At 38.8% G+C, this 15,900-nt stretch overlaps 1 protein-coding gene across 5 annotated transcripts in view; it reads left to right on the top strand.

Moving 5' to 3' along the window:
- Positions 1-15,900, top strand: part of LOC148880171 (BEACH domain-containing protein C2-like) — a 149,556-nt gene that overhangs the window by 17,328 nt on the left and 116,328 nt on the right. For all 5 annotated transcript variants that reach the window (XR_016104484.1, XR_016104483.1, XM_088961987.1 and 2 more), the window contains 3 exons: positions 77-181; positions 13,055-13,168; positions 13,982-14,058. Coding sequence is in view for 3 of the 5 variants with exons in the window: in XM_088961987.1 (XP_088818113.1) it covers positions 77-181; positions 13,055-13,168; positions 13,982-14,058 (296 nt within the window). In the remaining 2 variants the exon portion in view is untranslated. The remainder of the gene's footprint in view (positions 1-76; positions 182-13,054; positions 13,169-13,981; positions 14,059-15,900) is intronic.

Below are 15,900 nucleotides of genomic sequence, written 5' to 3'. Positions count from 1 at the left end.
CTTTTCACTTGTCAAAAACCTTGCCAGATTTCTAATAAGCTTTGTTTCTGAACTGTTTCTTTCATTGTGATTTCAGGATATTTTGTTTTTGGCTTGTAGTCATCCGGAGAATAGAAGCTGCCTTACTAATATGGAAGAGTGGCCTGAGTGGATTTTGGAGGTTCTTATTTCTAATTATGAGGTAGAACTTTTTTTCTGATAAATAACCATGAATTCATTCATTTCTTATAAACAAAGTGTACAGGAAATTTACAACAGTGGAGAGCATGTCAGCAGTCTCTCCCCCATTTATATGTATTACAACTGTCAAAGAATCATTTAACCTAAAAGGTTAAGCTGTTAAGTGATATCCCTGAATAGGATTTTATTCTCTAACATGCCCCCTCACATGAAAACCCATCGAGCTTGAAGTGTGGACAAGCACGGGCAACTCCTGAAATTTAATTAATTATAATGGGGATAATGGGGATTGAACAGTACACCACTTCGTTAAACAGGCTTTGATACCATGTCAAGGAACCGTTCAACTTAAAAGCTTAAGCCTAGGTTGAATGGTTCCTTGATATGGTATTAGAGCCTGTTTGGCTAAGTGGTCTAGTGTTCAATCCTTGTCACCCCCATTATAATTGATTAAATTTCAGCACAAGGTATGGGTGGGCTTGTGCTTGTTTACTCTTTAAGCCCAATAGGCATGTTAGATAATAAAAACCTATTCTGGGATCTCGCCTAGCAGCTTAAGATTTTAGGTTAAATGGTTCCTTGATGACAACAAAGCCCCAAAAAACTTACCCCTATTGATCCCTTGTTTGGCCAATGCATCAGCCATAACTATTGGCTAATCTTTTTTTTTTTTGATAATTGCATACTATTGGCTAATCTTTGCACATGTTGTATCTGCACTTGTAAGCCTTTGGTTTTTTTAATTTCATTCCTATAAACTGATAAAGCCTTCTCTTTCTTTAGCAACCATCCACTACCAACTTCAAATCACCCTCTCTAATTAACTTGTTAATCTTTAATTCAATTGCCTTTTGGAATATAGACCCCATACCTTAATGAGTCCTGTTCCCCTTTGGACCTAGGTTCATTGCCATTACAGTACCTCTATCATTCTAAATACTTCCCCCTACACCTGAAGGCCTTGGGCTGCCCATGTTGCTCTAGATAATCAATGCGATAGGTTTGAGTATATCCTTTGGCCACAAGACAAGCTTTATACCTCTCAATTGAATCATAATCTTTGTGCTTAATAGTGTATGTAGAGATAGTTGTTAGTGTGTGGTCCCACACTTTATTTTTGTTTATTTCCTTATGTTATTTCATGGCAGTTATGGTAGTTAGGCCATTATTTTTTTTTTTATTTTGTTTTCTTATGAAGTTAGTAGGGGTATTAGAGGAATTCTGTCTATCGTTTAAGTTACAAGTATAAATAAGAATTAGTGGGGCGGCTAGACAGGATGAACTGCACCCTTTCTTTCTCTCTTCTTCTCTTTGGTCCTAGATTGATCTTTCTTCTCTTTTCTCTCTGAAATTACATCAGAAAATAAATCTTTTTGTTTCTTTTTATTCAAGTCTGTACACCCACTTACACCCAATAGGGACCTTATCAAGGCTTCCATCTCTTTGTTCATAGCCTCCTTCTAGTGAGGAGATTGCATTGCTTCTGTAACACTGTGAGGAATAGAAACATAGGAGATGGCAGAAATATAGGCATAATAGGAGGGTGAGTGAGCATCATATGACACATAATTAGTAATAGGATACTTGGTACATGTTCTCTTTCCCTTGCAGGGCAATATAGGAAGGTAAAGATTAGGATTGGTAATAGAAGTACTAGGAGGTTCATAATTACATGTGTTCAGGGGATTAGATTGTGATGGGAATTCAGATTCAAGACTCTCCTTATTGCACTTGATGAAGAATTGCTACTAGGACCAAGGCTAATACACAAGAGGTGGAGGAGGAGGGGAAGGAATGCCCTCATTACAAGGATGAGAGGAAGAAGAACTTGTGCTAAGATCGAGACTGATACACCGGAGGTGGAGGAGGAGGGGAAGGAGTGCTCTCATTACAAGACTCTCCCTTATGACGCCTTAGGAAAACATGAATAGAAGAAGAGTTAGGAATAAAAAGAAGAGAAACCTGAGGGACTTGCCTCTCCTCCTCCACACTATTCTCCCCCTGAGGAGATGCCTGGAAGAAAGGTTCAGACTCAAAAATGATACATCCATCGATACAAAGTACTTATGTGTGATAGGATTAAAGCATTTTTAGCCTTTTTGGCAGGGGTGGAGCTAGGGGGGACCCAGGGGAGCCATGCCCCCCCCCCCCCCCCCCCCCCCATGGCCCAAAAATCCCTACTATTCTATATAAAATTTCCCCTCCCTACTCCCCACCCCAATGGGTTGGCCCCCCCTATGACCATCCATATTTATTCTCCCTCCCCCCTCCTCCCAATCTACCTTAGGTTTTGGCCCCCCTCATAAAAATTTCCTAGCTCTGCCCCTGCTTTCTGGGAAGATGGATAACCCCAAAAAAATACATGGAATAGACTTGAGGTCCAACTTACCCCAGTTTGGAGACAAGTCGTGAACAAAGAACTTACAACCAAACGCACCTAATGGCATAGAAGATAGAGGAGATTGGGGAAAAAGGAGCTGATCTGGGGCCTTGTACTGTAAGAGATGTGATGGCATACTATTGATAACATAAGCCGCAATCATCATAGCATCAACGTAGAATCGTTTGGAAACATTCATGTGTAGCATCATACTATTGGCAGCTTCAAGAAGATGTCGATTCTTCCTTTTGGCAACACCATTTTGTTGTAGTGTTTTAACACAAGAGCTTCTATGAAGAGATCCATGAGATGTAAAAAATTCAGTTAAATCATGATGAAAGTATTCTTTCTCATTATTCGATTGGAAAATTTGAACTTCAACATAGAATTGAGTTAAAAACCATGCAGTGAAAATCTATCACAATTCTGGGTACCTCTTATCTGGAATGCATAGGATATATCCAAGTGTTTTGGTATAATTATCAATGAAGCTGATAAAATACTTGTACCATGCAGTGGGTATGTTCACTGGGCTCCAAACATTAGAAAACACAACATGGAAAGGCAAAACAAATCTTTTATTACTTGAAGGAAAATTTGTTCTACAATGCTTGCTTAATTGACTTGTTTAACATTGCAATCCAGTAATGAACAAACATAAAAACTTCAGGAAACATAACTTTCAAAGACTCAAAGGACAAATGATCAAGGCGATTATGCCACAACCACACTTGACTTTTAGTAAACTGACTCACTGACTAACTAATAAGACTCACAGGAGCTGATACTGTAGGAACAACTTTATTCTCCAAGATGTAGAGGCCATCAACCATATCTCCTTTACTATTAATGGCAACAAGTTAATAGGAAGTTTGGGAACATGAAGGGCATGGGGTAAAAAGGTCCATCTAAAAGGGATATACAGATCCTTGACTAGCAATAGTGGAGGACCGATCAACTAGTCTCACTTTGTCCCTACCGGAGAGAAGGGTGTAGGTCTGAAATGAATTTGTTTTACTAGTCATATGATTTGATGCCCCTGAGTCAATGATCCAAGGGGAATCTAGAACATATGTAGACACATGAAATGTAGAAGCACTTTTACCTGATGTAGAAGAAAAAGAGGTAGAAGGGGTAGGAGCAAACCTATCCATCTCTCCAAGGGTCCTACCATATAGTTCCAAGTGATCTCTAAAGGAGTTTATGATGTCTTCCTTAGGGTCAGAACCAACTGAATGCTCTTGGAAAGTAATAGTAGTCAAATTATTTGATTGACAATCTTATGCAGCCTGGTTTGTGGAGGTAGATTTCTTCTGAGTAGGCTTATTTGATATATCTTGATTTTTGGTTGCCCACTTGGGCTTCCCCACCAACTCCCAATAGGTCTCTTGGGTGTGTCTAGGCCTTTGGCAGTGTGCACCATAGTTTATCCTTGTCATGATTTTTCCTTGATTCTCCCTTTTTCATTCCAATGTTATCCCTTCTTGCAGTTAGGGCAACTAGCTGCTCCCCCTCAGAAACATTCATTAGATTTTTTGTACTCTCTTTAGATTGAACCAAGGCATATACCTCCTATTATTAAGGGAAGTTTTCTACTTCCCAATATCTGCACCCGAAGTGGCTGATAAACAAGATTCAGCCTCAATAAGAAAGCAAACACTCGTTGGGAGACATTTTTTCTAGGCTTTATCATCCTCATCATTCTTCCATTCAGTGGTCTGATAATGGTCTAGCTCCTTCCATACAAAGGTAAGGGCTGAGTAGTATGCAGATAGGCTATGGTCTCCTTGCTTACAAGTAGATGATTATGCTTGGAGCTGGTAAATTTTCGCATAATGTCTTTGACTTGTTCCCAAATCTCACAAGCTATATCAGCCCATATGAAGTTTTTCTCTACATGAGGCAGCATAGAACCCAAAAGCCGTGACATAACCATGCTGTTTTCTTTGTCCCATCTATTGTTCAGCTGTACCAAATTTTGGCTCTTTAACCTTTTCATTTATGTAACCAGCTTTCCCCCTAGTTGTGGCCTATAGTTTAATTCCTTTGGACTATTCCAGATAATTCAGTCCATCAAAGGGTGTAATAGTACAAATAGGGGTTTAACCAACCACCCAAATAGAGAACAACACACCAAACAAGGAGGACAACAATACTTCCACCAATTGAGACTTGAAAAGCTTCAAGAAACAAGCTCAGAGAACTGTAGGTCTGCAAACCCTAGCCAAATAGACATTAGCTTATAGAAAGGTGACAACCAGCCCCTACAACTCCAAACTGTGACATTTACAGCTATCACACACTTAGATATGAACGCAACAGTACATACCTGGAGTATAGTAGTGATTTTACAACCCACAGTCCATAAAAGTTAGGTGCAAGCCCTAGAGAATGCTACTCATTCATTTGGCTGTCGCAACAATCACCACAGAAACTTTCCTTGGTTCAATGACCAAGAGAGAATGGAAAAACAGGGAAGACTATAAGTTTAGGTCAGTCTGGAGGAGTTTTCTTCTTCTTCCAATAGAAAAATAAGCTTCAGATGAAGAACGCGGTTTGAGAAGATTAGGCCCGGATCAGTGCTCCTATACCATGTAATCCAGAAAGATGAAAAACAAAGTAAAGAGAGAGAAGGAAGAGAAGAAGAAAGAAGAAGAGAAGAAGCTAGCAGCACCTAAGTTGGTATTTATACTTAGGGTGACAATTTATAACAAATAGATAAGGGAAATTCCAGAAATACCCCTCCGCTAATACATAACATATTACAACTGTTAACCTAGTGGCAACTTGCTGACGTCAAACCACCACCGGATGACATCAGCAGCCCGTACAAGTGGTGGCAACCATCCTTGAAACTGGTATGGTTCAAATCACCATGAATTTAGGGATTTTTTGGTATAGGTTTCACCTTCATGTGAAACCTCTGTGATTTGTTATGACTTTTCCAGAAGGAAATTAACAAAAAATTCAGATTTTAGTTTGAGGCTATTTCAATGCCTTTAATGGAGTGTTTCTAATTTTTTTTGGGTTTTTTCTTCTTCCTATAGTTTGCTGTCCAAGCTGTTATTGGTGTTACTGTTGCTTCTTAGTTGTGTGTTGGCTCTTCCCTTGGCCCTGTTTTTGTGCCGATGGTGCATGCCCTCCAGAGTGCTGAACTACATGGCCCCTCATCAGTTGTTGTTCCTTTAGTCCCATTTATTTTCCATTCCCATGAGAGTATTTGGTTGTCATGCCTTTGTCCATGATTTGTCTCCGTCTCGTGGTAAGTTAGACCCTCAGTCCATTCCTTGTATTTTACTGGGGTATCCCTCCTCTCAAAAAGGGTACCAGTGCTTTGATCCCGTTAGTCATAAGTCTTTTGTCTCTATGGATGTGTCTTTTTTTGAGTCCTATTGTAGTTGATTACATCCTTGTACCCAGAAATGTTGTAGAGGCCTTAAAATACCTTGAATGTACAGATGCTATGAAGGAGGAGATTAATGCCCTCCATAAAAATCAAACTTGGGAATTGGTGGATCTTCCAAGGGGGAAAGACCCCGTGGGGTGTAAGTGGGTGTTTACAATTAAACGCAGAGCGGGCGAGACAATTGAAAGGTACAAAGCAAGATTAGTAGCCAAGGGGTACACTCAAGTGTACAGGGTTGATTATGATGAGACATTTGCTTTAGTAGCTAAGATGAACTCAATTTGAGTTCTTCTATCATTAGCTGCTAACCTTGAATGGGAATTGCATCAACTGGACATAAAGAATGCCTTTTTAAATGGTGGGTGTCGAATCCAACCAAAGATAAAAAGTCTTGCTCGAAGTGAATAATTTGTATATAGTGATGAGCAAGGTCGTCTCCCCAGGGATTGGGTGGATTTATTTCCAAGTAAACGAAGTAGGGGGTTGTTAAGATAAGGAAGATAAGATGAAATAAAAGAAAATAACAGAAAGCAAAGATCAAATCGCTGGACGATAGCTTCTAGTTGAAGGGACAAGTTCAGCTTCGATTCTTATCATTGATCCTTGATGCAAGGATAAATTCATATGTTTACGAATAAATTGGTTATAGCCATTAACAAGCTCTAACAGCCAGCCTCTACTCGTATTATTCGACAACCAAAACAAGCTCTTTGATTGCTTCTCTTATTAATAGACAGTCCTAAACAAGCTCTTAGCATTTAATCTATTAATAGCATTAAGAGGGGAGAGACCCAATTCTGGTCAGTGATCTCACAAGCTCAAACCGTTTAAACCAGATCATATATCTTCCTAACATAGATCGAAAACTTTTTTGTAATCAATTTATGTTAGTTGCCACCCTGATTAAACCTACCAATCGTATACGAAATTGGAGGTTCAGTCGGCCATAGATTATTCTCATTGAATGAGCAAGGGGCCCTTCTTGCTTAATCAATAAAAATAATCTTTACAGGAAATCGCAGAAAACATATGAATACCCATAAACAATGAACTAAAATAAAAATCAATTAGATCTCACAATGTTTATAGAATCAAAACTTCCCTATCCCTTCAACCAGAAAATAAAACCTTACAGACACTTTATGATGAAATCGCAACTTCTAGATGAGAGGGGGCGAACTCTGCTTCTTCCTCCTTGGTTGCTGATTGCTCTCTTTGAAGGTTGAAGCTCTCTTGGAGGATTTGATGGTGTCCTTGGGTGCTATCCGCCCCCTTTATATAGACTTAGGAGGGAGCTGTCTCTTGCTCCTTTAAGGAGTTCTTTCTTCATTGGGAGTTTAGTTCTCTAATAGATAATGCCTAGATTAGATCTAATCTACTCCTATCTCTTAACTGGTCTTAATCTCTTTTATCTTTCTAGAAATACAACAGAAAATTGAATCCGATAGGACTCTTTAATGATTCTTATAAATGCATGCTAAATTCGTATTGGGCTTTCTCAACGAATTGGGCCGCTGCAAGGCTTCTCTGTGAATTGGGCTTCTCTGCGAACATGGCTTCTCTGCGAACAGGGCTTCTCTACAAATTGTCGTAGACTTCGGGCTCGATTTTGACCTCGATGCAGTCCGAATCTATCAAAACTCAAAACATGATAGTTGTAGAGTTTTTTCTTATCTTTCCAATGCATCTTGAATTATCTCAATCGGAGTTCAGTGGGAGAATTATACCCAAATTACCGCACGACACCAAAACTGTGCAAAATTACCTGATTAGCCTTGTTTTTTACTTAACGTCTTCTTTCGCACCCTAAATCGAAATACAAGAATAGTGAGTCCAATTAGGTACTAAATAAGTGTAAAAGACTGGATATTAAGGGATAAAAATATGATAATTTTTATTCTCATCAATCTTTCAAGGGGGAAAGACCCCGTGGGGTGTAAGTGGGTGTTTACAATTAAACTCAGAATGGACGAGACAGTTAAAAGGTACAAAGCAAGATTAGTAGCCAAGGGGTAAACAAGTGTACGGGGTTGACTATGATGAGACATTTGCTTCAGTAGCTAAGATGAACTCAATTCGAGTTCTTCTATCATTAGCTGCTAACCTTGACTGGGAATTGCATCAACTGGACATAAAGAATGCCTTTTTAAATGGTGACCTAGAGGAGGAAGTATACATGGTTCAACCCCTTGGACTCTGTGCCAAGGGAAGTGAAAATAAGGTGTGCAAGCTGAGAAAGTCTCTTTATGGTTTAAAACAATCTCCCAGGGCTTGGTTCAGTAAGTTTCATATGGTAGTTCAACAAGTAGGGTTCAAGCAATGTCAGTCTGATCACACTCTTTGCGAAGAGGTGTCGAGAACAGGTTGTTGTATTGATAGTGTATGTGGATGATATCATCATTACAACAAATTGGAGTTCAGAAATACAAAAGTTGAAACAATTCATTGCATCTAAATTTGAAGTAAAAGATCTATGTCCTCTAAAGTATTTTCTTGGAATTGAAGTTGTCCGCTCAAAAAAGGGCATCTTCATTTCTCAAAGGAAGTACACCCTTGATCTGTTACAAGACACAAGCAAATTAGGCGCAAGGCCAGTAGATACTCCTATGGATGTTGATCATAAATTTGGTGACTGTGATGGTGAACCTCTGAAAGATGTGAAACAATTCCAAAGGTTAGTGGGAAAGTTGATTTATTTGTCCATGACCCATCCAGACATTGCCTATTCAGTTGGGGTCCTGAGCCAATTCATGCACTCTCTTGAGAAACCACACATGGAGGCAGCAGAAAAAGTCCTTAGATACTTAAAAATGTATCCGGGGATAGGTCTACTATTCAGTAAACATAATCACCTAAAGGTGGAAGTCTTTACAGATGCTGAGTGGGCAGGTGCTGTGGATGATAGAAAGTCCGCAAGTGGGTATTGTACTTTTGTGGGAGGAAATCTAGTGACCTGGAAGAGCAAGAAACAAAGTGTGGTAGCAAGGTCAAGTGCTGAAGCGGAATATAGAGCTATGGCACATGGGGTGGTTGAAGTTCTTTGGCTAAAGAACCTTCTAGGGGAGCTTGGAGTTGCTGTTCATAATCCTATGTCTCTCTATTGTGACAACAAGGCAGCCATAAACATCGCCAGCAATCCTGTCCTACATGAGAGGACCAAGCACATTGAAGTGGACAAACACTTCATAAGGGAAAAATTAGAAAAAAGTGAAATTTGCATCCCTTATGTCAACTCCAAGGAACAACTTGCTGATATCTTCACAAAAGGACTTTTATACTCATGACACAATGAGTTATGTGACAAGCTGGGCATGATAGACATATTTAGCCCAACTTGAGGGGGAGTGTTGTGAGAGTTGTTTATTTTGCTTCTTTTACAGTTGTTGGTAACATGTTGTTAGCCTAAGATGCTGTCAGCCAGTATCTTTTATTGTCTTGTTATTTGTTTGTTAGTAGGGAGTGGCCAGGGGCATAATTGTAGTTTTCTCTTCTCTTTATATTAAGTTAATATAAATAGTAAGCTAGGCACCGGCCAACAATTAGTCTTTTGATTCCAATCTCTCTCTCTCTTTCTCCTCTTCTCCTCTCTTTCTTCTCTCCTCTCCCTTCCCTTCTCTCTCATTTCTCCCTATCGAGAAAGATTACAGTAGCCACCTCTTATGAGGTTGAAAAAGGTTCTAGTTATGAGAAATTAGTGGGAGAACAACTTGCAGCTACTAGAGCAGAGTGTGAGAAGTATGAACGACTCATTAACCACTTAGAGTCTACTATAGCTAGTACCTTTTTAGGAGATGGTTCCCTCTGCATATGCCCATTCAAGTATTCGTGTTACTGGAAATCATGCTTCTATATCAGGTAATCGTAGGATCCCTTGGATAATTTAATGCCTTTGACCATATGGTTAGTGTGTCCCATTTATTTTCTACTTACCAACTTTTATCTGGCTGAGACAAGATCTCCCTTGTTGATGGCTCCCTTGCTCCTATCTCTAGTAAGGGAAACATTAGAGCTTCAGATACCCTCACGTTATCCTCGGTTCTTCATGTTCTTAAACTAAATACTAACTTGCTTTCAGTTAGTAATTTGACAAAATCCTTGAATTGCAATGTAACATTTTTCCCTTCTTATTGTGTTTTTCAGGACATGAAATCTCAGAAGGTGATTGGGAGTGGCCATGAGGCAAATGGGATATACTTGTTGGATATGCTTGGACAAAGTCAAGTATCAACTCAGAAAGCTGGTTTTGGTTCTAATATGTCAGAGTCAGCTAGTTGTATTATGTTTTGTCATTATCATTTGAGTCATATTTCTATTTCTTTGTTGAGTCTTTTGTTTCCAGCTTTGTTTAAGGAGACTAAGTTGCCAAGTCTACATTGTGAGTCATGTGAGTTGTTAAAGCATTGTAGAAACTTTTATTCTACAATTAATAAAAAATCTATAGTTCCTTTTCATATTGTTCACTTTGATGTGTGGGGGCCATACCATTTGCCTTGCATGGGTGGTTATAAATACTTTATTCTATTTATTGATAACTTTTCTTGTTATACTTGATTTTACCTTATGCATTCTCATGCTAAAGTACCCAACTTGTAAAGCAATTTCATGAATTTGTGCTTACCCAATTTGATACCTGCATCAAGATATTCTGATCAAACAACGCTAAGAAATATTCTGAGAAGGATCCTGTTTCATATTTTGAGAGGTTTGGGGTTGTATGTCAGATTTCTTTTCTCCATACTCTAGAATAGAATGGAGTGGTAGAAAGAAAATCAACATGTTGTTGAAGTAGCCAGGAGCATTCTTTTTACCTCCCATGTTCTAGTGAAATTTTGGGGTGATGCAGTTATAACAACTACTTTTCTTATTATTTGCACGCCTTTTTCAAGTCTTAGGGTTCAAATATCCCTTTGCCATCTTGTTCCCTGAGGGTGAAGTGTTTCCTATTCCTTTGCGTCTCTTTGGTTGCACATGTTATGTTCATGTTCCTAGCTCTTAGAGACATAAGTTTGAACCCAAGGCTTGGAAGTATATTTTTCTAGGGTATGCCTCCACACAAAAGGATTATTGCTGTTTTGATCTCACCAGTGGCACTCGTTTTGTTTCTATGGATGTCACCTTTGTTGAGTCACTTCCTTTTTATGGTCATTCTCCTGTTGACCTTGGGGTTGAATCTCTTGTGGTTTCTTCTGTCCCATTTGCAGTTTAGTTCTTCCATTCCTGCTCCTCTTCCTCTACTTGCTAGTCCTCCAGTTTTCACTACTCATCCTATTGTTCAGAGGTGGTACCTAAGACAAAGGCTATGACATGAATAGGTTGTTCTACCATCTACAGTTGAGCCTTAGACACTCATGACTCCTAAAAAGAGGACAAGTCCTTTATCACCTACTCTAAAACCTCCCTTCCCAGACTTGGGCCTACTTATAGCTGTGAGAAAAGATAAGAGGAAATATAAACAACATTGTATTTCTAAACACTTATCTTATAGCCTGTTTTCCCCATCTTATTGTTCTTTCTTAGCCTCTATTTCTTCTCAGCCTATACCCAAGTCAGTTATAGAGGCTTAGTTACATAATAGAGGGAGGCAATGAAAACTAAACTAGAATTACTTCACAAAAATAATACCCAGTATATTGTGGATTTGCCTCACGGAAAGGAACCAGTGGGATGTAAGTGGGTGCTCACCGTCAAGTATCATGCTGATGGCACCATTGAGAGGTATAAGGCTTGACTTGTAGCCAAGGGGTATACTCAGGTATATGGAGTTGATTGTATGGAGACCTTTTCACCAGTTGCAAAAATGACCACAATGAGAGTTCTATTGTCCTTGGTAGTGAATTATGATTGGCCATTACATCAATTTGATGTTAAGAATGCTTTCTTAATTGGAGATTTGACTGAAGAGGTTTATATGTCCCTTCCCCATGTATGTGTGGTAAGGCAATGTGGGGCAAAGTATGCAAGTTGAAGAAATCCCTTTATAGCCTCAAAATATCTCCACGAGCTTGGTTTGACGGATTTAGAGCTACACTTGTTGATTTTGGCTATACATAGACATAGTCTGACCATACCTTATTTGTTAAGAGGAGAGGTACTTAGGTTACCTTCCTTATTGTTTATGTTGATGACATTGTGGTTATAGGGAGTGATACAGAGGAAGTTCAGACACTCAAAACTTTCCTTAACTCATGATTTGAAATTAAGGATTTAGTGAAGTTGAGATATTTCTTGGGAGTCGAAGTTTCCAAGTTTAAAAATGGCATCTTCATCTCCTAACGAAAATATGTGTTAGATCTTCTTACAAAGACTAGGAAGCTTGATGCCAAACATGCTTCTACACCTATTAGTGCCAACTATAAACTTTCAGTTAATGATGGTGAGCTCTTGGAAGACAGAGGAGTGTTCTAGAGACTTTTGGGGAAGTTACTATCCCTTTGCATGATATGGCCAAATATCTCACATGCTGTCACAATGTGATTAGTCAGCTTATGCATGCCCCTTAAGACACACATATGGATTTTGCAGAACGGGTTCTATGTTGCTTGAAGGCAACTCCAAGAAAGGCTATTCTCTTCTTTAGGCATGGAAACATGAATTTAGAGGCTTATACAGATGCCGATTGGGCTGATAGAATTGATGAAAGGAGATCTACATCGGGTTACTATGCCTTGGTTGTAGGGAATATTCTCCTAGAGAAGTAAGAAACAGTCAATAGTAGCTAGATCGTCAGATAGACCAACTTAGACAGAAATAGCCATAACTCATATGACTACTTAAAAACTTGCATTACCTGTAATAATGGCGTGGTTTCACAGTAAGACTTGCATTACATTCTTTTGAGCTAAGATCATAATGATAAATAAAAAACAGCATGTTAATGCCTAAGAAATGGAATACTGGAACCATCATCCAGAAGAAGTGACACAATTGAATGCGGCAAGGCCTCAATGTGTCAAAGATAGAATTTTTAGAGTGGTTGCAAGCCAGATTTGCATGCCCATACACAATGTTATTCCCTCTACTTTTTGTGAATAATATATGCTATTTTATTACTATCCCTGTTCTACTAGTTGGATTGCTTGCTTTTACAGATAGGTTCGAGCAAATTCTCAAATGGGGCAAGCATCGGAGAAATAGAGGATCTGATACACAATTTCCTGATTATCATTTTGGAGCATTCAATGCGACAGAAAGATGGGTGGAAGGTTGACCTTTTTAATTCTTTCTCGGTTTTGTTTTATCTTTCCTTTTCATTTAGTTACCCTGGAAGGTCTACATGTCCTTTCTGGTTTATTAGCCTTTTATGCGCTTGGTGAATTGAGCTACCTGAATGTTGCTATGATTATTTTTTGTATGTTTAATTGAGTCCTTTCATAAAGTTTGGGGCTAATCACTGTTATGACAGTTTGAGCAGCTATTATTGCAGTGGATACTTTTCCAAATTTTTACCAGTTTGAACTTCTATTTTTAAAATGTTGTCTAAGAAATCTTTGTAATGTAGCACGGTTGGGCTTCCTTGATCTGATAGAAAGCCCTGGCTCAAAAGGTCCTTGTATTGCTCCCAAAGCCAATAGGAACTTCGTATTTTACCCAAAAGTAGGCTCTCATCAACAGTCCAATAACCATGAAAATTTGCTAAGGTATTTTTTTTTGTGTCCTTCCCTTTTTAAAAATTTCTTTTATCAGGTTTCTTGGTATACAACTTAAGGTTTCTTGCCTGAAATAAAATCCTATCTTTCTAATTAAATTGACTTGTAATTTCTATAAAGATATTTGATTGTGTTGAAATACTGTAGTGTATACGTTATTTTGTTGCATGCAAGGCTGGTTTCAGTTCATGAAAGTTCAAACATACTTTTGTTTCAACTTGTCTTTGGTGACATTCCCCTTTCTTTTTGTCAATCAATATGCATCATTCATGTTGCTTCGATACTAGACTACCGGTGTAATTATGTTGTCTTCATTTCTATTAATTTTCAGCCTCATTTATGCTATCTGGTCATATTTTTTCTTGTTAGGACATCGAAGCTACAATTCATTGTGCTGAGTGGTTATCTATGATTGGTGGATCTAGTGTGGGAGACCAACGTATTAGGTATGTCTATATTTCTGAAAAGGTAATGTATCGAATTTGTATTACTTGTTCTATTCAGCAATAAGAAATAATAAAAGTTAAGGAACTGATAATTAATGAAGGTTGTTAAAGTCTAATTGCAGGGGCAATAGTGTCTTTTCCCATTTGTTTCTTAGTCTTTTATTATATGCAACTCTGGGAGTTTTGTAATTTTGCCTGTTATTAGAAGCTTAATAAAACAAAGGTCAACAGGAGGTACAAGGCAGTTTGAATCTCTCTATTCTGGACCTCTTTTGTTCTATCTTCTTCCTTTTTCTCTCCTTTTGTCCTTGTCTCAATTGAATCTCTTCCTCATCTCTTTTCTTATTTATTTCAACTTTTCTTCACTTCTTTTTGGTATTTATGACATGGTATTAGAGCACCAGGGCTCGGCTGTCACTGTTCATGTGCCTTAGGAATTAGAGAGCTCGCTCTGTTCACTACAAGAAGGAAAAAGGACCTAAAAGGACTGGTCCTACATCATAAAAGGAGGCTTTATATCCTTCAGTTGTAGCTGTTATGGTGTTTTGGGCGTTCTTCTAAGGTTCCCTCTTGCCACAGTCCAAAAGAGGGACTGTTATGCTGTGTGGCTGGTGTGCCAGGTTTGTGCCAGTGTATGGAGCTTGAACAATGTGTTGTGGTGTGGTGAAAACTCAATTGTAAGTGTGTGAAGTTGTTGGTCTCCCAAGTAGGAGTTGTGTGGTTTCTAGCTTTTCTTTCTTTTTTTTTTTTTCAGTGCTGAACACTAGTGTAGAAAGTTGATTTTCTTGTTGTGGGTGACTAGTGTATTTGTTCAGCATTTTGTGACTTTCCTTATGGTTTCTTCCAGTAGTAGCACTAAATCAGCTATAGTAGTGGAATCAGATTTAATGAATACCCCATTGACTACGGTTAAGCTTAATGGCACGAACTATTTACATGGGCCAAGTTTGTGGAAGTTTCTTTGATTGGATGAAGCAAACTGAAATATATTGGGGAGGACCAACCAAAGAGTGGGCTTGAAGGGTATTGTAGGATTTCAAGGCTGCTATTCAGTCTTGACCACTAAGAGATTTCAGGTTCGATGAGAAGAGAATGTGAAGAAGTAGAAGAAAGAGTGGTGAAAGAGCAATAGAACACAGTTTTTGAGGAGAAGAACAAAATGTCAATATTCTGCCGCTGCCACTTTAAGTTAATATATATAGGTTATGCTAGTTACATGAAAGGACATATCTGCCCTTGGTGTTTACATCATAACTGCTAACAAATAACAAACGATATAGAACCGAAACTAGAAATAACAGAATAGTAAAATAACCACAGCTGTGACACGATACATTCTACCCTACGGATAGAGTGGGACCACAGCTGTGGGGCTCACATCAATGTTCTCTACACTCCCCCTCAAGTTGGGAGTATATGTTCATCATTCTCAACTTGGATAGATCCGCCTCTAGCTTTCTTGATATGGCTTTAGTGAGGATGTTTGCTAGTTGCATACTGGATGTGATGTAAGGGAGGCATACTTCTTGAGATGAGACCCTCTCTTGCACAAAATGGCAGTCAACTTCAATGTGTTTGGTTCTGTCATGCTGTACTGGATTATGTGCTATATTAATGGCGGCTTGATTATCACAGTACAACATCAGGGGCTTCTCATACTCAATACCCAACTCCTCAAGTAGAGATCTTAGCCATAGGGTTTCAGCCACTCCATTGGCCATGGACCTGTATTTTGCTTCAGCACTTGACCGGGAGACAACACTTTGTTTCTTACTTCTCCAGGAGACAAGGTTTCCTCCCACAAGAGCACAATATCCTGAGGTAGACCTTCTGTCATCAACA

Source organism: Nelumbo lutea, chromosome 1 (genome assembly GCF_056320005.1).
Source record: "Nelumbo lutea isolate HS-2025 chromosome 1, American lotus-T2T, whole genome shotgun sequence".
Taxonomy (NCBI): domain Eukaryota; kingdom Viridiplantae; phylum Streptophyta; class Magnoliopsida; order Proteales; family Nelumbonaceae; genus Nelumbo; species Nelumbo lutea.
The sequence above is the reverse complement of the archived record's forward strand: the minus strand, read 5'-3'. Positions and strand labels throughout refer to the sequence as shown.